Below are 26,084 nucleotides of genomic sequence, written 5' to 3'. Positions count from 1 at the left end.
GTCAAGCTGAAGAGTGGGCCTAGCCAGCCACCCTGTCTTCTACCAACACCTCATGGCATAGTACCCACCCACAAAGTGGTAAAAACTTGATCTCTTCTTGAAAAAAATCTGAAAGTCTCCAGTCAGATCTGAGGGTAGAAGTGAACAGCCTAAGAAAATGCTGGTTATCAGCCAGAAGTTGGGGAAAATTAATTTCCAGAACATTAAGTCTCAGGGGCTCTATTCCATGACATTGTCACAGTCACTGCAAACACTCAGGGAAAACAAAACAAGTAAAGTGTGAACCACCCAGGGGAGGTTCCATTCAGAATATATTTTAATCACTTTATAAATTACTTTGTAACCCATGTAAGTCTTAAAGTTCTGGAATCATTAACAGTCCATAAAGTCTCCTTAGGTTTTTCAGTCATAACACATTTTAGAGAAAACTCCATGCTCTTGCAAAATAGTCCTTGTTTAAAATACCTATTGTGTCATTTGCTTAGCATGCACAAGACCCTAGATTCAATCCTAAGCACCACAATCAATCAATAATAAAATACAGATTGTGGAGTCTCACCAAAAGCCTTCTGAATCCACATCTCTGAGGGTAGAATCAGAGACCTGTTCTCTCTCCAAGTTACCCTGATATTCAATCAGGTTTGGGCCACTGATTGTGGCCACCACCTCTAGAATGTCCCACATGTGTACCTTGGGACCCTGAACCACTGACCAGGTTACCATGACTAGAACCTCAGTAAGCCATGGGCCCTGGGGAGGCGGCAGGGTTCCCAGAGGCTGGACAGAGAAGTCTGGCATTCTACAGGTGTGCCACAAGTATACCTCCTGAGAGCCCAGCAAGACCAATACTTGGGTAAGGACAGCTGATGAGAAGGCTAGCCCCTTAGCCCAGCTATTTGGATCTGGGAACCCTACTTAGCACCACTATATCCACTATCACTCAGAAAGTCAGATAAGAAGACCTAACCAGAGCCAAGATGAAGAGTTACCAGTCCTCTCTGCCCCATACAGGCCCTGGAAGAACCCCAAACCAGTGACCTGCAGGTATGTGCAGAAAGCCAAGGTGAGTACTTCAATGCCTCAGTGGCAACCCCAGCACTAAGGCATTAGAACCAGAATCAAGGAAACAGGGAGACAGAAAGCACATGAGTAGCAGGTAGTAAACCCTGAGTAAGAAAGTCAGCCATAGAGCCCTCCCATGTTGAGTCCAGCCAGCTCACCTGCTAGAGACCTCATACTCCTGGGCATCCACAGCACAGGGCACTCCAGCCACCATGACCATGCCCAGCACATCCTGCACATGTTGGCCCAGGTTGGAGCCCCTGATGGTGACACGGGTACCTCCATCTATAGGCCCAGTCAGTGGTTCCACCTGTTCCAAGACAAGGACTGCTCACCTCTACCCACCTGTGTAGACTTCTGGCAGTCTGCAGAGGCAGCCCAGCCTCCCACCTTTAGGTTCCCTGAATCCATGGCACAGGCACAACCCTCCCACCAAAGACAGCACTGAGGAAGGGATGTGCCAGCATTTCAACATACTGAGTGGATGAAAGGTGCAGGGCACTGGGTGGCCACAGCCTCAGCCTTTCCACAGGCTTCCTGGGCCACACAACGTGGATATTCTCCATCACACCACACACAACCATATTGGGGCATGGCAGTTTGGCAGCGGCTACAGTCCCAGTGGCCCACAGAACAGTTATATAGTATCACTGGAAGTAGCAAAGACAAATGTGAGAGGCAGGCCCAGAAGAGCCTTGCTACTACCAGCCCACCCTCATTACCAGTGAGTAGCTCACCATGCAGCCCATCAGCACTGTCTACACGCAGGCGGCCAGCCCGACGCAGAAACAGCCCCACCTGGAGCTCTGGCTGCAGAGCCTCATAGCTAAGCTGAAAAAGTAGGAGTGTGATCACAGCCTAGGGTTGGGGTGCTCAGAAAAGGACTAAAATGACTAGATATGGTAACACAGGATCAGAGATCAAAATTGGGATGCAGGGACCCCATAGAGTGAAACAGTTGGAGGTAGGAGGCAGAACTGGAATGGAGGGACTCTCTGGGATTTCTATTTACAGATCAGCCTCAATGCAAAGACCCCATGTGACACAGAGTCAGAGGTAGGGTACCCATCTGTTTTCCAGGGTCAAAACATGGATTGGGACAAGCATGATGCAGCCAGCCTGTGGCCAGTGCACCCTTGCCCACCCAAGTTTCTGTGGTTTGCACCTGGTGCTGCTGGCACGTGACATGGCACATGGTATCTGGAGGCAGCTCACACTCAACCCGGGCCTCAACCACCACTTCAAGGCCCTCCAGCTCCAATACACACTCATTGTCTCCTGGGCTGTCCTGGGGGCAGAGAACACAGTTGTTGGGGCAGTTTTGGGAACAGGCCCCATGAGTCACATGGGTCCACAGGACAGCTTCTGACCCAGGGCCACACCCTTTTTTTGCTCCCCAGGAGAAGTGTAGAATTTGTCAACAGCCAAAAAGCCTGCAAGGACAGCTGCAAGCAGGACACACACACCTGGAAAAGGCGCAGATTCCTGCCTTGCAGATGAATTTCTTGTTCCACGTGGACTGGCATCAATGTGGAGCCCTGAACACTCTCTACACAGGGGCAGGAGCTTGGCCCCCAATTCACCTCTCCCTGCAGGTACCAAGAGCAAGGCAATCTATGGACCCCATGCTGCCTACCTCAGGCCTCTGTCTTGCTGGACTTCAAGAGCAAGACCCTGCCCCTGCCCTTCCACTGGGAGAATCACAAGGCAAGAGAGGGGCTACATTTTCCCAATCCCCTCCCGAGGCCTCCTTCCTGGGCTGGACCTCACCAGCTCCCAGAGCCCGGGGGTGTCGTACTGGTAGTCGAGGCTGGACAGGAGGATGAGGGGGGCAGGAGGGCCCTCGTGCTCTGCTGAGTCTCCATCACCTGAGAGGAGGGTGGAAGTGGAGAAGGCGGGCGCGTCACCCCCTGTCCACTCGTCGGCCTCGGGCAGCTCGCCACCTTCTCTCATGAGCCAGTCCAGAGCGGGCTTCGTGGAGCCAGTGGCCCCTGGGAAAGTGGTGGCAGGTACAGTGCCAGGGGGCTGATCCAGGGCCACCATGGAGGGAAGGGTCTCAGGGCCAGGTTCTGCAGGGGGCATTGGTGCTGCATCTGAGGGTGATGGATGGGAGGCTGAGAGGTCCTCAGGTGTGGCTGCAGGTCCCAAGTTAGTGGGGGCAGGAACAGTGGTTCTAGGTATGATAGGGAGGTTGGGAAGGAGGGGCTTCTCATGGAAATGTGATTCTGAAGAGGTGGGGGAAGGAATGGGACCAGGACCTGCCCATGGCCCCCAGGGGCTGAGCAAAGAAGGTCTGGCCCCAGTTGGGACATCTGAGTCTGTGGCTCCTGGGTCCACAGGAAAAGTGTCAGGTACAGGAGTGACTGTGGATGCAGGGGCGGTGGGTGGGAAGAGGGTGGGTATATCTCTTGCAGGGGGGGCTAGGGAGAGAAGCGGGCTCTGAAGGGGAAGGCAGAGAAAGACAGGAAGGGCCACTCAGCAGGCAGATGCAGGAGCAGGAGGCAGGCAGGCAAAGGGTATGTTAAAAGGAAAGGAGGCCAAGGAAAAGAGAAACAAAAACAGCCCATTAATTCTCCAAAGGAGAAACACAGAGGGCAGGCTCCAGGGGTGTCTGTGCTGAGGTGGGGCACGAAGGCCACACCTCCCGCCTCTCAGCTACAAATGTCCTCTCCTGAAACAGGATGGACGGATCAGCAGCCACTCTTTAGTGAGTCCGTCACACACAGCAGGTTGGGCATTCAGGACACAGTCTCACATGGGCAGGCAGACACACAGACCCCGGGCCATCAGAAAACCCTCACACTGGGGACCCAAAGCCCATGTGTGGTTCATCCTGGGGTCCCACTCACCTGTTTGCTCATCACCATGGGCCCAGCATCACATGAGGCCTTATGTGTGCACAGGTGCTGCCAGACACACCAGTTACACCCCCAGTGGCTGCTCACGCAGGCCTGGCACCTGCACAGAGTACAACCATGGGGCAGGAATCACCACAGGGGAGCTCAGAGCTGAGGGACAGGACGAGGAACTCACTGTGCAGATGGGCGAAGCTCAGTGACTGCCATACAGTCGTAGAAGGAGAGGGAAGCTTTGGTGATTACCACGTCGCCAAATCTGAGCTCTACACTCACGGAGATATGGTCTGCAAAGTGGGAGAGAGGCCCAGGGCTAAGGAGTGGGGAGTGCACTCAGACCCAGAGTTAACATGCTAAGACCACACAGAGGTGGTGCTACCATCCAGAATGGGTAAAGGAAACCAGGGTCAGAGAAGGCAGTCTACAGGGCACAAAATAGACATTCTAGGGTTTGGGGCATCAGTGAAGGGACTCAGAGAAAAGCATCAATTCAAGGTTCTTGTGCCTGGATTCACACCTCACCCTGACCACACCCTTTGGAACAAAATAAGAGCGGGGTAGGGCTCCCCAGTTGTGGCAGCTTTTCTCACCCACCGGTTCCTCTTTGCAGCACTGGGGCTTCACTAGGGTCTGGGGAGGGGCACATCACACCAGATCCGGTCAGCAGGGCAGGGCTCTGATGTTCCCCAAAGTGGCAAGAATATGACTCCCCCGGCCACAGGGGTGGCAGGTTCGGCACTGACAGGAAAACCTGCCAAGAAAGGCCAGCACACACTTTTAAGGCCCCACTACGGCTTAGTAGGTAGATCAGGGCTCATTAAAGGGTACCCAATGTGGGTTGGCACCAGTACCTCCACCCAAAAACCTCACAAAATCCTTCTGAACTAGGTTGATAACAGATGGAGAAATTGAGGCCTCAAAAGGAGTAATTATATAAGGCCATGTGGCATTTGGTACATCTAACACCAAAATGCAAGGTCCCATCCCCAAAGCCCTCCCCTCGGGGGCCCTGCCTACTCTGGTCACTCACCTCCCTCCTCTCCTCTCGGCTGATGTTGGCAGGACTTATGGCTGCCACTCGCAAACAGACCACCTCAGTTTGGAAGCTCCATAGCCACTGCTCTGGCCCTTGGCCCCTTGAGCACTCTGAACGGCGACTACACCTGAGCAAGAATGACCAGTACCTAATCTGTGACGCTCAAGAGCCCACTGGGCATTCATAGGGCAGAGACAACTACAATACTGAGGCCCTGGGCAGGCCCTTTCAGTGATAGATAACACCAGGATCCTGTGTCTGTCCTGGTAGGACAGTGATACAGATAGGGTGGATGATAGGGGTGTCCAAAAGTCAGAGTTTAAGAGTCAAGGGCCAAGGGTCAAGAATCCTGGATGAGACAATTACACAGTAGCACTTCAGGCATGAGGCTGGGTCAGGAGGGGTCAGGAACTGGTAGAACACTAACCTGCCGAGTAGCACACACCACCCACAGTAAGGATCCCTGTGAGCAAGGCAAGATGCACAGTCCAGATGTTGAGCACAGGAAGCCACAGGAACCTTCACAAGCTGTGAGAGCAAAGAGGACCTGAGGCCAGCAATCCAAACACCAGTGGCTCACCCACATGTGGGTCCCCAGCCCCACCCAGAGGACCCTCCCAGCAATCATGCCCTTGCATATGCCTGACACTCACTGTAGTCTGGGTCATAACATACAGGTGCTCAAAAGTCCCATCAAAGGTGAGGTCTCTGCTCACTGCAGACCCCTGCTGGATGCTCTGTATGGAGTATCGTTGGCCATCACTCCCCGAGCCCAAATACACCTGAAATTAGAGACCAGGAATTGGTCTGGCACCAATTCCAGGGCCACAGACCCAAAGCCTTCTCCCATTCACAATTTAAGCAATTTACAGATAAAATCCCCTCCTAGGAAGTCACAGCTCATTACAACCAGTCCCAGAGTGAATAGAAGAGAGTTACCGGTAAACCCATCCATTTCTAGGAAGTGGAACACAGATTATCTCTCCCAGCCCAGGTCTTGGGGGCATATCTCAGCCTCAAAGAACACTGGGGTACCTCCACATAGGCTGGGTTCTCCAGAAGCCTGTACTCTCTAGATCCTGGAACAGGGCTGGTACTTCCTGTAGACTCACACTGTGCAGCTGTCCTTGACTGTCACCCAAGAAGGCGATGGTGTGTCCATCCTCCACGGTGACTGCCACAGCTGTTAACTGAACCCCTGGCAACTCTAGAATCGGTGTGGCTTCCAATGGAACATGGCTGGCCATAGGGCTGGGTGTGTGATCTGAGCCACAGGGATAAGCATCCGGGGTGTCCTGCAGGTAACAAGAAGAATTGATTAAGTCTCTCACTAAATAAACTTCCTGCCCCATCCTTCCTGGACAACCTCCTCCCAGCCCAGTCTCTCTGCCAGACCTCCCTGACAACCCTAGCCTGGGCAGCACCTGCCACAACTACATCCTTATCACTAACTCAATGCACTTAATCTATGACTGCCATAGACAGTTACCAGTGGCTCCTTTCCCTCTCTTGATTCCCCATCCAATGCCTACAGCCGCATCTTTTCCCATCCCTGGCCTGGGAGCTGCTTCCTCTGATCTCTGTGTTCTGCCTTCTCCTAAGCCACTTCCTAAAGCTCTTGCAGCTGGCCTCCTCACCTCCCAGACCACTGGCTTAAGCCCTCTGCATTTCTCACTGACTCAGTCTTGCTGTGAGCAATTTCTTCCCTTCTGTATCCATCCAAAGACTACAGCCCCAAGTCCCAACCTCTTCTTCATCTCTTGCTCCAGAAACTAAAACAATGTCTCATTTCAACATTTCTGCTTTTATCCTAGAGCCTCAGCCCACCTCTACAATGCTACTTCTTCAACATTCTGTTCTAAGCCCATCCCGGTTCTATTTTCTGCCACCCTGAATGTTCTGCTGTGTTGAGGGGCCCCTTCATCACCTAGGCCCAAAGGAAATACCTAGTACTTGCTAACCTGATCATTCCCTGCCCCACTACCAGCTTCCTTTCAGGCTCCCTGGGTACCTTCTTGGCTGCAAATGCCTGGCCAGTGGCTTTGGAGAAGGGCAAAGGCCAGGCCATGCTGGAACTCACCATTGGCAGCTGATCACAGCAGGAATTGACATCATACTCAATGTAGGCCACCTCAGTCCCATCCTCAGCACGGCCCTTCCGGGTGTAGCAAGCATCTCGTGTATGATTAGCAAGCCGGTCCACCTCATTCAGAGGGAAGGCACAGAGTGCCGAGGCTCCAGATGCCCCAGTAGCCACAGATGGGGGCCGGCCCACAGTGGGGGGAGCCGCTGAGGAGAAAGCTGCAAAGAGCACTTCCCCACGGGCCACCTCCTGGGACACAGCCACAGCTGCAGCCTGGATCAGCCCATAGTGGCCACCCTGGCAGGCCAGAGGCAACTCTACATAAGAGTAATAGTGCTGGTCCCAGAGGCACACTCTAGACACATAGGCTCGAAAAGCTCTAGACTGAGCCTGCAGGTCCCGTCGCAGGAACAGAAAATAAGCATTGGTCCCATGTGCAAAGGCACTCACAAAGTGGTGGCTGTACTCAGAGAGGCGGCCCACTGCCAGCTTGGCTGTCTCTTCATAGGAGAAGGCAGCTTGGGGGTCTGGTGGCTGCAGGGCCCGGGTTGTAATAGGGGGGATACCACCCCCGACACCTCTGCTAGTGTATCCCCGCCCTACAAATAAGAGGGGCTCCCCTGCTAACCCCTGGGCCACCAGCCCCACTGTGCTGACTGCAGGGTCATTGGCAGCCACATACTGAGTGTCCCCGGGCCGCTCTGGTCTCAGCAGCAGCTGCCCAAGCTGTCCCAGTCTCCGCTGCTCACAGACACCCTGGTGCACACTCCCGCACACTACCAGGGCTCCCGGGCTCACCAGGAGCAACTGGTTGGGGTTGTTGGTAAGCTGGGCTTGGGGGCACTCATCAGACAACACAGGCGGCAGGCAATCCCTGCTATCTAGCACAGGACCTGTGGACACTGTGGCCTCCAGCTGCAGCCCAGGGCTCAGTTGAAACAGGAAGTTGGTGGCCCCTAGATAGAGGGTGCCTGATGTGGGGTCCCTCACCAAATGCTGCAGATGTGTGCCATTGGGAGTGAAAGCAGCTGGTGGAGATGGCTGGAGAGTGAGGACCCACCCAGCCCAGAGTGTCTGGAGAAGAGCTGGGCCAAGAGCAGGCATGATCACCTATCAGGAAGAAAGGTTGAATGGGATTCATGTGGCCAGCAGAGTGCCCTAACATCACTAATAAGGGATAGGAATTGCCTCCTAACCTGAGTGTAAGCAGAGGAGGACTAGGCTTAGATAAGCACTATGGTCAAGGATGACCCTAGGACCACATACTATCTGGGGAAGAAACAGGGACACTTAACCCTGGAAACTTCAACACCAACCCTTCTCTGTAGGCATTATGCTCTCCGGAGTCCTACATCCACCCCACTCCACCCTCACTCCTGCTATGCTGTGCCACCATATGGATCAAAAAGAGAAGGGCCTTGGGCTGGGGTTGTGGCTCAGCGGTAGAGTGCTCGCCTAGCATGCACAAGGCACTGGGTTTGATCCTCAGCACCACATATATGTAAAATAAAGATAATGTGTCCACCTAAATCTAAAAAATAAATATTAAAAATAAGAGAGAGAGAGAGAGAGAGAGAGAGAGAGAGAGAGAGAGAGAGAGAAGGGCCTGGAAGAGATAGGAAAACAAGTGAGGAAAAGGAAGGGGCCAAGAACACTGAGAGGCCCTCTTTGCATGAATGTTGGTTTCCTGGCAGAGTGGAGAGGGAAAACAAAGACTCATGGGCCACTAGCATATCTGAGTAAAGCAAGAACTGGGTGAAGGGCCTTTCTGGCCAGGAATCCAGAAGGGTGATAACCACAGAACCAACAGGCCAGAGAGAAGAGGAAAATCCAGGCTGAGAGGGGTGGGAGGTAAAAGCTTGGGCCCAATCTCGGAGAGCCCTGAGCACAGGTAGGAATAACACCACCCCCAGATGCCTAGGAGTAAAGTTAGACTCACCTGGTAGGGCCAGCTGGATCAGGAGACAACAGCATGACCTAAGTAGGAGTCACCTAGCCAGGGAGAGAGCAGAATATGAATTTGGGGTCTAGGCTGTAGGCATGTGGAAACCCTGGGCTCCCCACTGTGGAAGTAGCACAAAACTACCCCCTCCCCATTGCCCAGCCTGCCTGTACAGCTAGGCCCAGCCTGGCCCTCAGCCACCAAACACATTCCACAGAGGATGCCTCCTCAGCACCCACATGAGGAGGGGGAGGGCAGCAAAGCCAGGCACCAGAGGGGCCTGGGAAAGGTCAGCTAGTAAGGAGCCCCATGGCCATCAGGGCCAAATCAGGCCCCCAACATGGCTCTCTCACCCAGTTCACTTCCTCTCAGCACTGTCTACTCTCCTACCCTCTGTCCAAACGCTTCCCTGTAGAGGCACCCGAGTATACACCCTCCACACCAGCCAAGGGCCATCCCAGCCCCAATGGGAACCAATACATTGGCAGATACGTATTTGTACACACCAACCAGCCTGTGTGCATACACCCACACATAAACACATGGGTAGTTGCACATACACATACACACATGCAGATACGATGAGTACACACACAGAAACACAGGCACATCCCATGTCCAGACACCATATAAAGTCACATCCATACAGAGACAATCCCTACACACCCAAACACATACATGGCACACTCTGCACAGGCACATGTCATACCCACCGACCAGAGACATAGGTAACACCACCCACATTTAGACAATCACACATACACACACACACACACACACACACACACACACACATGCTTCCCTGGCTCAACTACTAAGTCCTAGAGAACTATGGAAGGCAGGCCATCTTTTGCTATTTCCTCCCATGGAGGACAGAGCTGAGCCAGGGCCCAGGGTGTGGGATGAGTAGGGTGTAACCTGAGGAAGTCATCATGCCTGTGTACACCAACCGCAAGTCCATCCAAAGGTCCATCCCTAGGACCTCACCAAACTTTGGGTACTTGCTCTTCTTACCCTCCAGCTGGGGCTCCTGAGTCCCAGAACCAAGAAACCATGGTAACACCAGCTTTCCCAGACCCCAGTGGTCCCCAACTAGGAACACCAAGCATGCATCCCAAACTGGGAGACACCTCTCACTTATCTATGCTCAGGCCATGTTGCTCAGCCCTCCCACTACCCGGCTGCCAGGCTGTCTGTGCAGAATGTACCAAGGGTTCTCACTTCGAATGGCCCAGCTCAGCTTATCCCTTCAGTGGCCTCAGCAGGGTGCTCTATGGCTGTCCCTATGTAAGCAGGGCTGGGCACAAGGCTCAGAGGAGGGTCCAGCAGCCTGGTGGGAGCAGGGACACAGTGGCCACAGCCTGGCTGGGCACTGCTCCCAAAATAGCTTGGGGGTTTCCATTTTTAGTGTGCAGAGAACAGGGCAGCTCTATGGGAGCGGGAACAAGGCTGCCTCTGTTTGCCACCCAAGGGGGGGCGGGAGGTGGCAGGGAAAGTCTCAAACCAGCCAGAAGCTCAGGACAGTGGCAAGGCCAAGCTGTTTAGGAGCCCCCACCTTGTTTCCACAGAATGGGGGGACAAAATTTCTTCCTCTAGGAAGAGAATCCACCTGAAGATAGTCAGAGGCCACCTCCTGCACTTGGCTGCTGCCCATTCCTTCAGCCACCTCATGCCAAGGATATGCCCTGGGCATAGGGTCCTATAGTTAGACTGACATTCACTGTTTCATTTGCTGGCAAATATTTGCTTAGAGCCTACTGCATGCCAAAGTTCTCCAGGCCTCAAGGGGCAGCAAAAACACACTCACACACATACAAAAAAAAAAACACTCCCCAAATGTGAAATCACAACTGAGTTGAGGGGCACACAGGAAGAAAGAAATGCATGGGAACAGAAGAGCTTCTGACCAGGGCACATAGAAAATCGAAGGCTGACCCACTACAGGGAACTACGTCAGGCTTAATCAATCAGTTTTCCCATGAAGCAAGGCCTTGCACTCTTCCCCGCATACCACGGGCAGGTGGAAGACAAAGGACAGTGACATTTTCTCCTCCATGTTAGGCACACTTATTTTACTTAACCTCTGCCACACAGCACAGAGCAGCCTCTTTAATCTACCCCCACCCCCAACCTCACAAGATTTTCTTTGAGCAGAAATGGAGTGCATCTCTCTCTCTAGAGCTTTTGGGGTACCCCAGAGCCAGAGGGATAAAGGTCAAGCTCCTAGAGACCATATCCTCCCCCATACATGCTCTTCATTCCTGCCTGAACTGCAGGCTGTTCCACTTCTCCCTGCTGTCACAAGGACTGTTCCCTCTACTTGGAATGCCCACTCCCTCTCTATCTCATTAACTCCCACGCCCAGCCATCACCTCCCTGGGGAGCCTTCCCAGTCCTCCCAGGCTCCTGAGGAAGTTGCCTGTGTGGCAGATAGAATGGACACACCCAGTCACCAACCTAGAGTACAGTGCTCTGCCAGCTGGGCTCTGAGCCTCTGATTTCCCAATGATAGAATGATAGTCCTCTGATCAGTAAAAGTGATAATGTGTGTGCCTGGCATTAGTTGCACTACCCAAGAAGACCACTTCTCCCCATTACATCATTCCACACTGGACCTGAAGCTCCTTAAAGACAGAGTACAGCTTTTGATTTGGAGTCCCCAGCAACTAGCACAGATATTAGCACAGGGCAGGGGCTCCCAGCATGGTGAATGAACCTCCATTTCACTTCCAAGGAGATTCTGTCCCTGGGAGAGATATAAGGCTTACACATGCCTCTCAAAGCCACTTGGCCTTAGACAGGGCAAAGCACTGGCTCCACTTTTATTAAACCACGAGGCAAGAGCACATCGAGATGGCTGATTTGAGCCAAACCTTGAGTCCCCAACTTGCACAGGCCGCGATCTCCTGCCTACTCCCCACAACTCAGGCCCTGCCTAGGCTCACAGCCAAAGCCTAACTGCCTGTGCCCAGGCCTGTCTGGCAGGTCTCTTCTGGGCCCATCTCTCTCTGAACTTCTTCAGCAGGGCCCAAGATTGCTTGCAAAGTTTGCAAAGAGCAAGCACCACCGGAACCTCCTGCAGCTGTCCTCACCAACCAAAAGGGTCACAAATTTGGTCCTTCCACACCTGTATATTTATTTATCTTGTCTGAGAGTGGGAAACTGGCATTCCCTTTCCATCCTCCTGCCCCACTCCCATGGTCCACCAAAGGGAGAAAATATTCATTGATAGTGGTGCGCAATGCCCACTCTCTTTTCTGGGTGTTGAGTAGGGTGAAGGGAGCCACCATTTACCAGCCACCCACGATGACCCGACGTGCTCATCAATCATCCGCTGAATTTGAGTGTGGAGAGGGGGTCGTACTCTAGTGTAAGGAGACTCGTGGTCCGCCTTTGTCAGCCTCACCAAGCGCAACCTTAAAGAGCTGCTTCTTCTGAGGGAATGCCTCGACCACCCCATTCGGCTCTTCCCCCAACCCTCCTCCCTCACTCTGCGGCAAGGAAAAGGACCCCACCAGTGGTCCTGGAAGGGCGGGGAAGGGGCCGGCCGGACCGGACCGCGGCGGCGGTGGTGGTGGCGGCGGCGAGGAGGGGGCGCGGAGGAGCAGCTCCACCTCCTCTGTCTCCCAATCGCGTTACAGGCGGAGCCACCAGAGTTTGCTTTCGCGCTCAGAAGTGTAGTTCCAACTCTCTTGATCCAAGCCGCCCACCACTCACTAAGGCAACCCCTGCCCGACCGAATCGAGGCCTCAGGCCATGCCACTCGGGGAGCGTGGTTTCGTCCCAGTCCCACTGCCCCGGCCCGAGCCCCGCACTCACCACCCAGCCAGCCCGCGGGATGAGCACGCTGAAGCGGGCGCCGGCCGCTCCGGACTCGCTTGGGATCTGCGCGCAGCGGCCTCCCCCGGGGAGGTGGGTCTGGCGAAGCCGCTGCAGTTACCCGGAGACCGAGGGGCGGAAAACTGCGCCCGCTGCCCGCCCCTCCCGCCGCGGCGCTGCCACCGCTGGGAACAAAGGAGACAAAGCCGCGTCGGCCGGGCCGGGCTCCGCTCCTTCCCCCCCTTGCCCGCCGGGCCGCCCTTCCCCCTCCCGCCGCCAGGGCCTGGCCGGAAGCAGCGGGGAAAGCGGGACGCGCAGCCCTGAACCGCCCGGGACCCCGCATTCTAGTCCCCCGGGCTTAGTGTTTGCCCACGGATGTGGAATGGGGGGGACGGTTTCCAGCACCGGGGTAACGCTTCACCCTAGAGGTAGTCATGGCAACGCGGACCGCAGGGGGGAGGGGGGTGTTAAGGAGTGAAACCTGGAGCAAGGGCGATCCCGCCCCGCCCCCTCCGGGCCTCACCTGCGCTCAGGGTTGGCACCGAAATTCGCGGCCCCACCTCCACCCAAAGAGGCCCGGATGGTCGCTGCGGTTTGCACCCCAAGTGCTTTTGGTAAAGCGCCCCAGCCTCTTTGCCTCACCAGAACCGGGTGGGACCCGCGCCTCTCACCTGCCTGGCCTGTTGGCCCGTGAACACCACCACCACCCCGCCTCGCCCAGTGCCTGGAGCTCTTTTTTCCTTCTGGTACCGGGATCGTGTAGTCGATCCTCCCCAATTTCCTTTGTCTGAACTCCTAGGCGCCTTGTTTCTCCTCTTCACACCTGGCTCTGCCCACCGCTCCTTCTTCCAGATCTCCCCAACAACCAAGCTCTCCTTCCGGCCCCCACCCCTGGCTGTTTGAGAAGAGCTCGGGCTTTGGACCTGAGTTTGCGCCATCACTAAACCATGTAACCTGACACCCACCACCACCACCTATTTGCTAATCTACAAGTGGGGGTGACAGCACCCCTAGCCGGTCTGTGAAGCAGGGTACACAGGCTGCGGAGGTGCACAAGCAAGGTCTCACTTCCTTTCCTCTCAGGACTGTACTCTGACTCGCCCCAAGCTGAGAAACCTTGGGCAAGTCTGGGCTCCCTCACTATCAAACAACTGGGCCTTCCTGAGGAGGAAACGCTGGGCGAAGGGTTTTCTCCTGAGGCCTATTTGTGTCTTAAGCAACGACCAGGCCCAGCCATTACCACCGCTTCCAATGAAACAAAATTTGTCACAGAACCTTCCAGGGCCTTCACAAACTAGAGGAAACCTCAACCCGGGGCTCAGGTCTTCCACACTGGCTACTCTTCAAACTTCCTGCCCCCTCAGGGTCTCCATTCTCATTCATCTGCCTTCCAGATTCACCCTCCCATTACCTCTCAAGTCACCCCTCCCCTTCATCCCCACTTCCAGTCCCTAAACCCAAGCTTCCAGCACCTTACAGGCACTAGCAAGGCAACCCTCTCCAGTTCCCTCACCCCTAGGCTCCAGCCTCAGAGACTGACAACTCTCTTCCCCATTCTCTAAATATACAATCTCCAACTTCCCTACAACCATCCTTACCTCAGCCAGGAGAGTTTGCCCCAAATCCCTCACCCACTTTGGCTTACCTGTCTCTACAGCTTGTAGGATCCAAGCTGTTCCCCCGCCCTTTTTTTTTAGTTGTTGATGGGCCTTTATTTATATGCAGTGCTTCACACATGCTAGGCAAGCACTCTACCACTGAGCCACAACCCCAGCCATTTGTATCACCTTTTGCATGCCTAGAATCCTCTCCTCCCCAAATCCATTCACTCAAGTGCACAAACATCAAGACCTACCTTACCCCATAGGTAAACCTGGACTCACCCCACAGACCTCCTGATCTGTATACAGATAAGGTAACTCCTGTGCCATTAGAATAATGAACACTCAGTACAGAGGTCATTCCATCCCATGCCATTCTGGGGAAACATCACACACTGAAGATGGATTGACCAAATGACTGAGGGACCAGGTACTCAAAGGTTCAGAGGACTAGTGGGGTCATCTGGGCTGAGCACAGGCTCCAAGAGGAGGGTACCCAATACAAAACATTTCCGCTTTACTGACTTCTGCAGAACACTTTTACACAGGCACAGACGAATGAGCTCCCATCCACAGATCTAAGGTACAACTTCAGGGTACTCTGAAAGGGTAGGTAGGCTTTCTACTATATGCCAGATCTCCAGTACTCCAACACAAGTACAGAGCACCACCTTACATTCTAAGACATTTTAATTGCACATTCAAAGTTGTGATAATTAATGTAAATAAGCATTGCCTGCAAAGCAAAGTACATGCAGATGGTAAGCCATGCAGATGGTGTTCAGACTCAGGCTGAGGCTGTATATGTCCCAAGACTCGCTTCATCACTGAAATTCACTAATGAAAGCCACATTCTACCCCCTTAGACCTTCAATAGGCAGATCCAGGGGCTAGCTGGCCTTGAACAGCATGTAGAGCACAGGCAGTGTCGCCATAAACGTCACACAAGTGACCAGTGTGCTGTAGATGGTGTTCCTGTTGCCTTGAAGTTTTACCCTCTGCTCCATGTCAGACAGAGCCAACATCACACTCTGCTGTTCCAGCAAGGAGCCAAGCAGAGCCCCATCTGCTGGCTCCACCAAGCTTGGGTGTGCTGCAGCCTTTGCAAGCTGAACCACCCCAGCCATTTGGCTGCAAGTCTTTTCCAGGCCATCAAGCTGCTCTCGTAAACCCTCTAGACAGGAATGGACCTGCCGAGAATGACTGAGCTGCTCTTTCAAAGCAGCTGAAAGGACATCGGTGTCTCTGTTTTGATGCGGGGAAGTACCTGCCAGTGACCCAGATCCCTGGCCCTGCCCAGCATGCACCAGGCTCCTCAGGTCTACCATGAGGTTGTGGAGGTCCCTCTGTTGGAGGGAGTAGCTAGACGCCTGTTCACGGATGGCCTCTTGGAGACTCACAGGCCCTTTCTGTGCCTCCAGAAGTAAAGCCTTCAGTTCCTGTAGCCGAACACGGTTTACATAGGTGGAGCCAGCCACACCAATCAGGGCTCCTAGGACTGACCCAATGAGGGACCAGTTCTTGGTCCTCTCGGCCCTTGCCCGCTCCTTCTCGTGACTCTCACGCACAGCTGCAGAAAAAAGGGAGAACTTCTCACGCTCAGAGTCTTCTGTATGCATATAGGCAATGCGGAGCCTCTTCTCCTCCTGTGGAAACAAAACATGTCACATAGCAGCAAGAGACCCTGTGGCTACAGCCAGTGGCACCTGGGTCACTTCCCTGCCCCTGGTTCCACTACACCTGCTGAATGATAAAGGCCACACAAACCTGGCTAGGTGTAGGGGCAGAGAAACAGGGAGTGTAGAAGTAGTGGCATGATATTCCCATCTGGGCAGTCTAGGGTCTGGCCAGAAGTGCACTTATGTTTCCCAAAGGTGTGTATAGGAAATGATGTGTCTGGAGCTGCCTGGGCTGGTCCTTCTTAGTAATCTGGGTCCTAGAATGTCAACCCCACTACTCAACAGGAAGAACATGAACAGGCTCTGGAAGCATGGGGCCCTACCCCTTCACAAGAGCTTCTGGTTTACCTCTTAGTCTCTCTTCAATTTACCAGGCAAGGGGCCCTGTGCAGGTGAGAAAGGCTACCTCATAAGAGGCTTACCTGCAGCATCCTGTGCTCCAGAGTAGCCAGTTCCAGGTACTGGTTATCTTCCCTGGAAACACGGTCCAAGCGATCCCTCACCTCCTTCAGCTTTGCTTGCTGAACTTCCAAGTCCTCCCGAGCCTCTCGGACAAGCCCACGAGCCACCATGAACACTTTCTCTGCCTGTAGAAAGAACAGCAGAGGTCATCAGTCCCCTCCCTCAACACCCACACAAGCTCAACTCCTTGGCCAAAAAGGCAGTGGTTAAGAGGTCACTGGGGTGTCAACTGCAAAGGGTAGAAACGGTTCTTTTGATGCTCTTCCTGGCTCACCCAGTGGTATAGCCCTGGGCCACACCCCTCCAAATCACCAGATTTATCCATTCAAACAGAAATAATGTGCCCCTGAGAAAGTTGAAAACAGCTAACAATGCATATAATCGGTGTTCACTAAATCCAGCCAACTCAGATACAAAGCACAGTAGAACCCATGTTCTTACAAAGCACAGTAGAACCCATGTTCTTACATTGTTTCCCATGTATTACCTTACTTATGCCTCAGGACAAGGCCATCAAAGGCACTGCTACAACTCTCCAGTTTATACACCAGGAAAGTCCAGCTTGGCCAAGCTCACAATCCTCAGATTCTTCCTGCCTTGCTACAATGTTTTGTGCCTAAGCAGGAGTGGGACTAGAGGTGACACAATAAATTTCTGCTGCCACAAAGGACTTGACAACTGCCTCAGGCCCTCTACCTTCACATAATAAGGCAGAATCACACCCCCCTTACCTGAAAGTCTCACCACCAACCCTCCCTATCAATCTGTGAAGGATGTTCATTGGCTTAATTGAATGTATATTAATGGCCAAAGACTTACTGGCACACAGCAACTATTTTCACAAAGATTAGGGGGCATAGTTACATAGAGACCTTCATCCCAGAAGTGTCAGACCCAAGTTTCCATGCAAGAATAAGTCAAATCCCTCCTCCAGAGATGTTTAAGAAAAGGAAGGTCTGGCCAGGCACAATGGCACACACCTATAACCCCAGCAACTTGCAAGAGGAACGCAAGTTTAAGGCCAGCCTGGGCAACTTAGCAAGACTCTTGTCTCAAAATTAAAATAAGAAAGGGCTAGTGGTATAGCTCAATGGTACAGAACCCCTGGGTTGGAAGGAAGGAAGGAAGGAAAAAAAACAAAAAGTACTGGGGATATAGCTCAGTGGTAAAGCAGCCCTGGGTTCAATCCACAGTACCAAAAAAAGAAAGAAAGGCAAATTTGGAGTGGTTTCCCAGCACCAGCATATGGCTGATATACCTGGTAGTAGCCAACATAGCACATTTCCCAAGTCTGAGGGCAGGGCCAACCACCCCAAGTCCCCTGCTCACCTCAGTCACATTTCCCTGGGCCTCTCGAACCTCATTAAGTCCAACAAACTCTTCATATCTGTCCCACCAAGTCTTGGCTGTAGAGGTCGCCCTTTGTTGAATGTTGTGCCCCAGGGCTCTTCCTAGTGCTGGGAGGCGGTGATACAGCCCAAGGGCTGCTTCCTCTGGTCGCTTATCCCCAGGCTGAGTGGGGCCTGGGCTGCAGAGAGTCCTGGCCACAAAGAGGTCCCTTCCAAGGAGACCCCTTCGCATCAGTACATGGGATAGATCCATGATGTGCTGCATGGCAAACACAGGACTACACCCCATCAGCAGGAGATCTATGAGGAGAACATCAGAGAGATGAGCTCACAGCTAAGAAAGGCTGGACAGAAGCTAAGTCTCAAGGCCTAGGGATAGTTCTGAACAGATTCACACTAAAATTATCTAAACCAAGCACCACTCTGTTCAGCCCAGAGACTGCAGCCCTGTGGTAAGAGTTTCCCCCAGGTCTCCTGAACAATGGAACACATTCAGGGAAAAGCTTATGTAGAACATCATGTCTTCCATGTTCCTCCATGACACCACCCAAAACAGACCTTCCCACCTCCTTGCATCCCTCTGATGTGACCTGGATGATAATTCTACAACCCAGTTTTCTGATAATGTCAAAGAAAGAAACCAAACCTGGGTTATGTCCATGCTGACAAAGCCTCACAAAGATTCATGAAGACTTCCTGGAAAGTGATGGAACTGAGGGCAATTCAGGGAAGATTAAGATCCAGGGTCATTTCTGGAAATAACCCTCACATTCAACTTCCCAGATTTCTGAAGCCATCCTCCCATTGGGTAAGCAAAGTTTCAATTATGTGCAAGGACATAAAGATACAGGTCATTCATATCCCAACAAAGAAAACTCTCATCACTCTTTGAGAAGATAATTCCAGAGGAAGAAAAAAAAAAATCTGCTTTCTCCAAAGAGAACAGCTTTTCTTAGGTTCACAAGCCTTCTCCTGCCATCTAACTCAACTTTCCAGACTACCAAGTCCCAGTCTCACATTTCTTGAGAGCTTTTTCCTTCCTCTCCAACTTTAGGCACTGCTCAACAGGTTAGGTTTCTCTAGTTTCCCTTTTAGCCTTGCTTTGATGTTTGGGCCTTAACAATGCCTACTTTCCCGAATATGAACAACATAGTGAATCTCCCAGTATCCCAGAGTCAGGCCTTGCCCAGCCCAAGAACAGCACTAAAAAGGAGGTCAGTTACCCATATTCTCAGGAAAACCTGGCACCACCTTCTGGCCAAAGCACATTTCAAAGCCCCTAAACACTGATCCTAGCTGTCAGAGTGACATCTGGTGGCCAAATAAGCAAGTCAGAAAAAAAGCAAAAGGAGCTAGGCACAGAAAGATGGAAGGAGGTACATCAGATGCCAAACAGAAAAAGGCTTCCTGAGGTAGGATGATGTGAAACAGAGATCTGCCCACAGCATCCCAGCCTCAACCTCATCACCTATGAAGAAGCTCAGGCCCTCATGAAAATAAGCCTCATGGGCAGGGACATGCCTTCTGGTCAGAGTGCACCCAAGCTAAGAGCCATTAAAGGGGACATCCCAGTAACAGAGTTTCCACGGTGTGCTGTACAGGAACCCCCAGCCTCATTCATAAGGCTGGGAACCATGGAAAATCACACTTTCCATGCCCCAGTGAATGGGTGAGCCTCACAAGCCTCAATACTAGTGCCCTCAGCACACAGACCATGGCCCCACAACAGCCCTGCCAGTGTACCCTTCACCAAAGCAAAGCACATGGCACTGCACCCCACCAAACAGAGCACCCACTCTCTTTCCCAGCAACACTTGGCAAAAGGGTTCATCACCTTGGCTATCACCACTCCCTCCTCTTTCCCTCTCTTGATCCTACTCCATGATCAAGGTTGTTCCCTACAAGCCCCTCAAAACTTCCAATTTTTTAGGTTCCTATTTCTGCTTCTCAAATTTCTTCTCCAGCCTCTCTGCAATTTTTGATACCCTCTCTTCCTGAAATCACTGCCCTCTTGGCTTCCTCCAATCTGCTCAATCTCCTTTCCTCTGGCAGAGGCCCACTCGTGGACCCCAAGAGAGTCACCCATCCCTGGGAGAGATGATAGCTACAGCCTCCTCTTGTGCAATCTCAGCTTCCTCTCCTGCCTTCCACAGACATTCTCCATCAGCAGCCCAGAGGTCTGTTAACATGTGAGAGAGATCGTATCTTTCAGCTCCCAGTTTACCTAGCATGAACCCCAAGCCTGGAAGCAGCTAACAAGTCTCTCAGCCCTTACCTTCTTCCTTCTCTCCATCACTGTACTCTGCTCCAGCCACCTTGACATGCTAAGCAGGATCCTATCACAGGCTCTATGCCCCGCTGCTCCTCCAACCCAGGCCTCTCTTCCTCAGTAAATCTACATGGCTTATCTTGACATTTATGTCTTTCCTCACAGCTCACCTCTCAGTAAGGCCTTCCTTGGCCACTCATTGCATGGCCATCTTTCCTGCTTCATTTTTCTCTATTAGACATCCATTTCCAAACTAGAACATAAGTTTGGTGACACAGGGACTTCATGAAGAAATGTGTCAATAACATTTGGAGTTGTTTCTCCACTCCTTTCCCTCCTCTCAGCCTCTCTGGCCCATCCCAATCCCTGGCCTATCTTCCCCACTTAGGTATCTTCCAGACCCTTTAACCAGCAAAGGGAGAATGGTACTGGCAGAGGTAAAAGGTGGAAAGCACTTGAGGTTGTCCAAAACCTGAAAGGCAGTCAGTGCAATGCAGAAGTAGAAGCAGACAAGGGTGGATGGAGGAGAAGCTGGACAAACGGACAGAGGCTCAATTGAACAGGGTCCCAGGAGCCAAGCTTGGAATTTTGCCCCTCCAAATCCATTCTCCCACTCCATCTAGATGACTGTCTCCTGCCAACTGCTCTTTCTTAAACCCTCTGTTATCTGTACCTTATCTTCATTCACAGTTGATGCCCTACTTCATTCCTCACCAAGAAAATATGAATTTGGAAGGGAACTTCCAACAAACTCCCATAATATCTTCCCAACTGCCGATTTCTGCTCCATTTCCCTTTCTCTCTTTACTCTTATTATTCTTTTATTATTCTTTTTTTTTTTTTAATGTTGTACAAGGGATTGAACCCAGGGGCACTCTACTACTGAATCACATCCCCAGCCATTTTTATTAATTTTGAGACTGGATCTCACCAAGTTGCCCAGGCTAGCCTTGAGCTTGATGATCCTCCTGCCTTAGTTGTTTTACAGGCATATACTACCACACCTGATTGGGCAATTGCTTTTTGATGACCATACTGTAATAATTCAACAGAGAAATTTCAAAATGGTGTTGGGGGCTGGGTAGCTCAGTCAATAGAGTGCCTGCCTCATATGCACAAGGTCCTGGGTTCAATCCTCAGCACCACACACACATATATATATTAAAAAAAAAAAAAAAATGGTGTTGGGCTAGGAAAGGAGGCCCACACCTGTAATCCCAGCAACTGACTATGGCAGGAGGATCACAAATTCAAGGTCAGCCTCAGCAACTTACCTTTTGTCAAAAAAATAAAAAAGCCTGGGAATGTGGCTCAATGATAAAGCACCACTGGGCCCAGTACTCCCTGGCAAAAATGGTGTTGGAGGGGCTGAGGCTGGGGCTCAGTGGTAGAGCGCCTGCGTAGCATGCATGAGGCACTGGGTTCGATCCTCAGCACCACATAAACAAATAAAGATATTGTGTCCACCAAAAATTAAAAAAATAAATATTAAAAAAATGGTGTTGGAGTAACTGCAAAAGAATTAATTTAGACTTGTATGTCACACTATATACAAAAATTAACTTGAAATGTATCAAAATCCTTAATGTAAGATATCAAACTACAAAAATCTTAGAAGAAAATAAGCAGTGACTTCTTAGATGTGATACCAAAAGCACAATAAACAAAAGTTAAAAAAAAAAAAAAAACAGATTTAAAAAAAGAGAGAGAGAGAGAAAGAGAGAGAACTGGACCCTACCAAATGAAACACTTTTGTGATTCAAAAGAGAGTATCAGGGCTAGGATTGTGGCACAGTGGTAGATGTATAAGGCACTAGGTTCAATTCTCAGCACCACACATAAATAAAATAATTAAGTAAAGATCCATCAACAACTAACAGAAAATATTTTTTCCAAAAAAATACACTATCAAAGCCAGGCGTGGTAGTGCATGCCTGTAATCCTAGCAGCTCGGGAGACTAAGATAGGAGGATTCAAAGCCAGCCTCAGCAACTTAGCAAGGCCCTAAGCAATTTAATGAAACCCTGTCTCAAAATAAAATATAAAAAAGGGGTAGGGATGTGGCTCAGTAATTAAGTGCCCTGGGGTTCAATCCTCACAACCAAAAAAAAAAAAAAGATGACGACACTATCAAAAACATAAAACGATATGGGCTAGAAGTGTAGCTCAGTAGTAGAGCACTTGCTGAGCATGCTTGAAGCCCAAAGTTTGATGTCCCAGCATCACAATAAAAGGAAAAAAAAAATGAAAAGTTAAGTTTATAGAATGGACTCCCCATCTCTCTTGATTCTCAGGATAAAGAATCTATGCTTCTAGGGAAGACCAATGCATGCCCCAGGTCCCATTTCCTCTCCTTCCTCAGATACTGCTCAACAACTGATGTGGCACCCCCTTCAGCAACTGCCCCATTTCTATGTTCTTCACATCAGACTCTTCCACAGATTGCCTGAACTCACCGTCTCCACTTGTTTGCCTCCTGTTCTCTCACAAACCCTGTCTGCTCTGGCCTTCATACCCACCATGCCACTGGAACTGTACTTGTCTGGATCACCACACTACTAAATCCAATGACAAGCTTTCAGTGCTCATCTCATTTGCCCTATCAGAAATCTGTGCCTCATGATAGCAACTTTCTTCCTTCAAATGCCACTTTCACTTGGCTCCGAATCCCCCACTCATCTCCCTAACCTCTAAACACTTGCCTCAGGGCTCAGGGCTCAGACTTCTAATACAGTATTTTTAAATGCTGGGTACATAATGGCGCATACCTATAAACCCAGTGGCTTAGGAGGCTGAGGCAGGAGGACCACAAGTTTAAAACCAACAATTTAGCAAGATCCTGTTTCGAAATAAAAAATAAAAAGGGCTGGGGATGTTGCTCAGTGGTTAAGCACCTCTGGGTTCAATCCTTGGTACCAAAATAACAAAAAAAAAAATGCTATGGTACTGGGTGCTCACTTCAGCAGCATAAAATTGCAATGATACAGAGAAGATTAGCATGGCCCCTGCAAAGGATTACACACAAATTCATGAAGCATTCCATATTTTTCCACTATGTATAACTACTTTTAAAAAAGAATTAATACTAATGAAATTATGCCTATGGAATAAATAATGTTAGATCTTGATTCATTGTACTTACAGAACATTAGTAGCCCTATTTAGATGACAAATTACCACACACCCAAGGTGTTTTAAAGGATTAAATTAAATCTGTTAGACCTATACCTGGCAGAACAAAATGAGAAGTGGTAGCAATTGTTATTATTGATTATAACGAGAACAAATAAGTACTTGATGTTAGTGGCAAATATGTTCTTCCAACAAAATTGTCAAGTGAGTATTAAAAAAAAACAATGCAACAGAGCTGAAGTGCAGTGAAGTGGCAGAGTGCTTACCTAGAATGTCCAAGACCTTGTGCTCAACAACCAGCACTATTTTAAAAAAAAAAGGGGGGGGGGGGGCTAGGGTTGTGGCTTTGTGGTAGAGTGCTTGCCTAGCATGCTTGAGGCACTGGTTTCGATCCTCAGTACCACATAAAAATAAAATAAAGGTATTATGTCCACCTATAACTAAAAAAATATATATAGGTTGTGGCTCAGTGGTAGAACACTCAGCATGTACGAGGCTCAGCACCACATAAAAATAAATAAATAGACAGATAGATAGATAGATAGATAGATAAAGGTATTATGTCCAACACCAATTGAAGAATATTTAAAACACACACACACACACACACACACACGGATGAAAACGCTTTTAAAAATTATTGCGGTAATGTCTGCACATCTCTGATTATACTAAAATCTACGGACTGTATATGTTAAGTAGGTTAATTGAATTGTACGATAAATTATATATGAATAAAGCTGTTATTTAAAAAAGAGAGAGAGTGCTTTAATTGAAGTACAGCTCATTGGTAGAACATTTGCCTAGAATGATGGGCTCAATCTCTAGCACCTCAAACACAAAAATTAAAACTATACAGACTTCTCCTCAGGATTCAGGCTTATTTATCAAACTGCCCAACCCTTATCTTTGCTTAAAAACTAACAGGGTCGGAAGGGAATGTAGCTTAGTGGTTAAGCACCTGTGTGCCCCAAGACCCTGGGTTTGATACCAAGCACCACAAAAAAATAAAATCTAATGGTAAATCTTATCTTCCCCTCTATTTTGGTTTGATCAATTTTTCCTGGCTGTGACAAAAATACCTGACCAGAACAACTTAGAGGAGGAAAGATTTATTTTGGTTCATATTTCCAGGAGTTTCAGTCCATGGTTGGCTAGTTTCATTGCTTTGAGCCTAAAGTGAAGCAGAACATCATGGCAAGGACATGGTGGAGGAAAGCTGCTCAGCTCATGACAACCAGAAAGCAGACAGGGAAGAAGGACCAAGGATAAGATATAGTCTCCAAGAGCATATCCCTGGTGATCTACTTCCTCTGATCATGCCCTACCTGCCTACAATTTCTACCTCCTCCCAGTAGTCCATTCAAATTATTAATCCATCAAATGGATGGATCTACTGATGAGGTTAGAGCTCTCCCGATCCAATCATTTTCTAAAAGCCCTACCTCTGGACATTGCTGCATTCCTTCAACACATGTGTTTTGTGGGGACATTCCAGATACAAACCATAAAGCCTCCCAAACCTGCTTTTCCCATAACCTTCTCCATCTTAGTTGATGGCAACTTCAAGTCCAAATGCTGAGGCTGAAAACCTCACATCCTCCAAAACCCCGTACTTTCTCTCCTACCCTGACATCTAATTGATCAGCAAATGTCCACTAGGATCACTCCTCCTTTCATCTCTGCTAGTGCTACCAAATGGTCCCAATGACCAACATCCCTTTCCTGGATTATCCCAAGAGCCTCTTGACAGGTTTCCCTACTCTAGCTCTAATAGACTACTGTCAACAGAGCAGCCAGTGTTCCTCTCAAAACACTGGTGAGACCATGTCTCTGCTCAAATCCTCAAATCTTTTCTCACAAAGTAAAAGTCAGTCTTTTCCACAGCCTACAGGGGATGGAGCCCCAAGCTCCCATACCTCTCAGACCTCATTTTCTATTATTCTCCCTTTCCTCACTCTGCTCCAGTCACATGGACCTTCATGATGCTAGAACACACTAGACTGTTCCTCCTAAAGGTTTTCCAATCCTTAAGTGACCAGTGATCATGGTCAGCACTGCTTGCTCTCTGGCTTTAAGTTTTGCTCAAATATGAATTCCTGGGGAGGTCTTTTTGTGTCCACCCTATCAGCAATGGCCATCCACTCTTATCCCAGTACTCAATACCCACTTTCCCTCTTTTTCTCCTAAAACACCTCATGAACTCTGATATGTATTTCACTTTTACACTTTGTTTATAATCTGTCTCAGTTGAATTTAAGCTACACCAGCACAAGAAGTATTGTTCACTGCTGAATCTCCAGAGCCTAATATACTATCTAAATATAGTACATACTCAACAAAAGTGCAATGGATGAATAAACAGAATTCACAAACAAGTGCACTCCTGATTATCTTATAAAAACCAAACTCCTTCCAATGACTTCCAAAGTTGTAGGATCTGGTGACTTAGAGCCCTCCCACTTCTGCCATCTTCCTATCTCCCTTCAGTAATTACTTTCTGAATTCAAGAAAAGCTCCTGGCACTTGCACTCCCCTCTACCCGCAATCCTCTTTTTTCCGGTGCACGCAATTGCAGGCCCGGCGCATTCAGGTCAGGTACCCTTCCCACAGTTCCGGAGACCCCTGGGGAAACGACCCTTCCCACTTGTACCTGGTACACCTAGTCAGGAGCACCGGAGCTGTAACTCCGACAAAGCATCTGCCATTCAGTTGACCTCTGACCCTTTAGCGCCTGCCCCTGGAGAGCCGCATCCTGTAGCGGGAGGGCAACTTCCTGACTAGGACCCAATCAA

General features: G+C 50.3%; 2 protein-coding genes and 1 pseudogene across 5 annotated transcripts in view; 1 reads left to right on the top strand and 2 right to left on the bottom strand.

Annotated features, from left to right (window-relative positions):
• Positions 1-14,192, bottom strand: part of Plxnb1 (plexin B1) — a 29,228-nt gene extending 15,036 nt beyond the window's left edge. The window contains exons 1-16 of one of the 3 annotated variants that reach the window (XM_046431310.2): positions 13,469-14,192; positions 8,976-9,028; positions 7,034-8,146; positions 6,066-6,248; positions 5,607-5,735; positions 5,381-5,481; positions 4,948-5,080; positions 4,512-4,668; positions 4,096-4,204; positions 3,912-4,020; positions 2,833-3,501; positions 2,529-2,651; positions 2,228-2,350; positions 1,800-1,893; positions 1,540-1,712; positions 1,221-1,372 (exon numbers count right to left, since the gene is read on the bottom strand). In XM_046431310.2, the coding sequence (XP_046287266.1) occupies positions 1,221-1,372; positions 1,540-1,712; positions 1,800-1,893; positions 2,228-2,350; positions 2,529-2,651; positions 2,833-3,501; positions 3,912-4,020; positions 4,096-4,204; positions 4,512-4,668; positions 4,948-5,080; positions 5,381-5,481; positions 5,607-5,735; positions 6,066-6,248; positions 7,034-8,140 (3,362 nt within the window). In that variant the 5' untranslated portion in view covers positions 8,141-8,146; positions 8,976-9,028; positions 13,469-14,192. Of the gene's footprint in view, positions 1-1,220; positions 1,373-1,539; positions 1,713-1,799; positions 1,894-2,227; positions 2,351-2,528; positions 2,652-2,832; positions 3,502-3,911; positions 4,021-4,095; positions 4,205-4,511; positions 4,669-4,947; positions 5,081-5,380; positions 5,482-5,606; positions 5,736-6,065; positions 6,249-7,033; positions 8,147-8,975; positions 9,029-12,272; positions 12,468-12,797; positions 13,023-13,468 lie in introns of those variants that run through there. The other 2 variants (XM_046431309.2, XM_046431311.2) reach the window with 2 other exon arrangements.
• An 878-nt stretch (positions 14,193-15,070) lies between these two features.
• On the bottom strand, positions 15,071-26,055 carry Ccdc51 (coiled-coil domain containing 51). 2 transcript variants are annotated; one of them, XM_046431846.2, is made up of 5 exons: positions 25,943-25,990; positions 18,535-18,600; positions 17,869-18,188; positions 16,500-16,664; positions 15,071-16,044 (listed from the first exon to the last, which is right to left on the bottom strand). In XM_046431846.2, the coding sequence occupies exons 3-5, from the start codon at positions 18,175-18,177 to the stop codon at positions 15,289-15,291; spliced, it is 1,230 nt and encodes a 409-aa protein (XP_046287802.1). In that variant the 5' UTR covers positions 18,178-18,188; positions 18,535-18,600; positions 25,943-25,990; the 3' UTR covers positions 15,071-15,288. The 2 variants fall into 2 exon arrangements, with proteins under 2 accessions (XP_046287802.1, XP_046287801.1); XM_046431845.2 differs by lacking the exon at positions 18,535-18,600 and having other exon boundaries at positions 25,943-26,055.
• LOC124084632 (U6 spliceosomal RNA) lies at positions 23,110-23,206 on the top strand (annotated as a pseudogene).
• Positions 26,056-26,084: the final 29 nt, after the last annotated feature.

Source organism: Marmota monax, unplaced genomic scaffold (genome assembly GCF_021218885.2).
Source record: "Marmota monax isolate L192 unplaced genomic scaffold, Marmota_monax_Labrador192_F-V1.1 WCK01_AAM20220418_F8-fsc00022, whole genome shotgun sequence".
NCBI classification, from domain to species: domain Eukaryota; kingdom Metazoa; phylum Chordata; class Mammalia; order Rodentia; family Sciuridae; genus Marmota; species Marmota monax.
This window is presented reverse-complemented; position numbering and strand designations above follow the sequence as displayed.

Excerpts from the sequence above, each read along its gene's own strand:
- Ccdc51 (XM_046431845.2), bottom strand. The coding sequence starts at position 18,177 with ATGGGGTGTAGTCCTGTGTTTGCCATGCAGCACATCATGGATCTATCC. Across the intron at positions 16,665-17,868 it reads CCCAGGGAAATGTGACTGAG|GCAGAGAAAGTGTTCATGGT; the intron begins GTGAGCAGGGGA and ends TTCTTTCTACAG. Across the intron at positions 16,045-16,499 it reads TGGAGCACAGGATGCTGCAG|GAGGAGAAGAGGCTCCGCAT; the intron begins GTAAGCCTCTTA and ends TTGTTTCCACAG.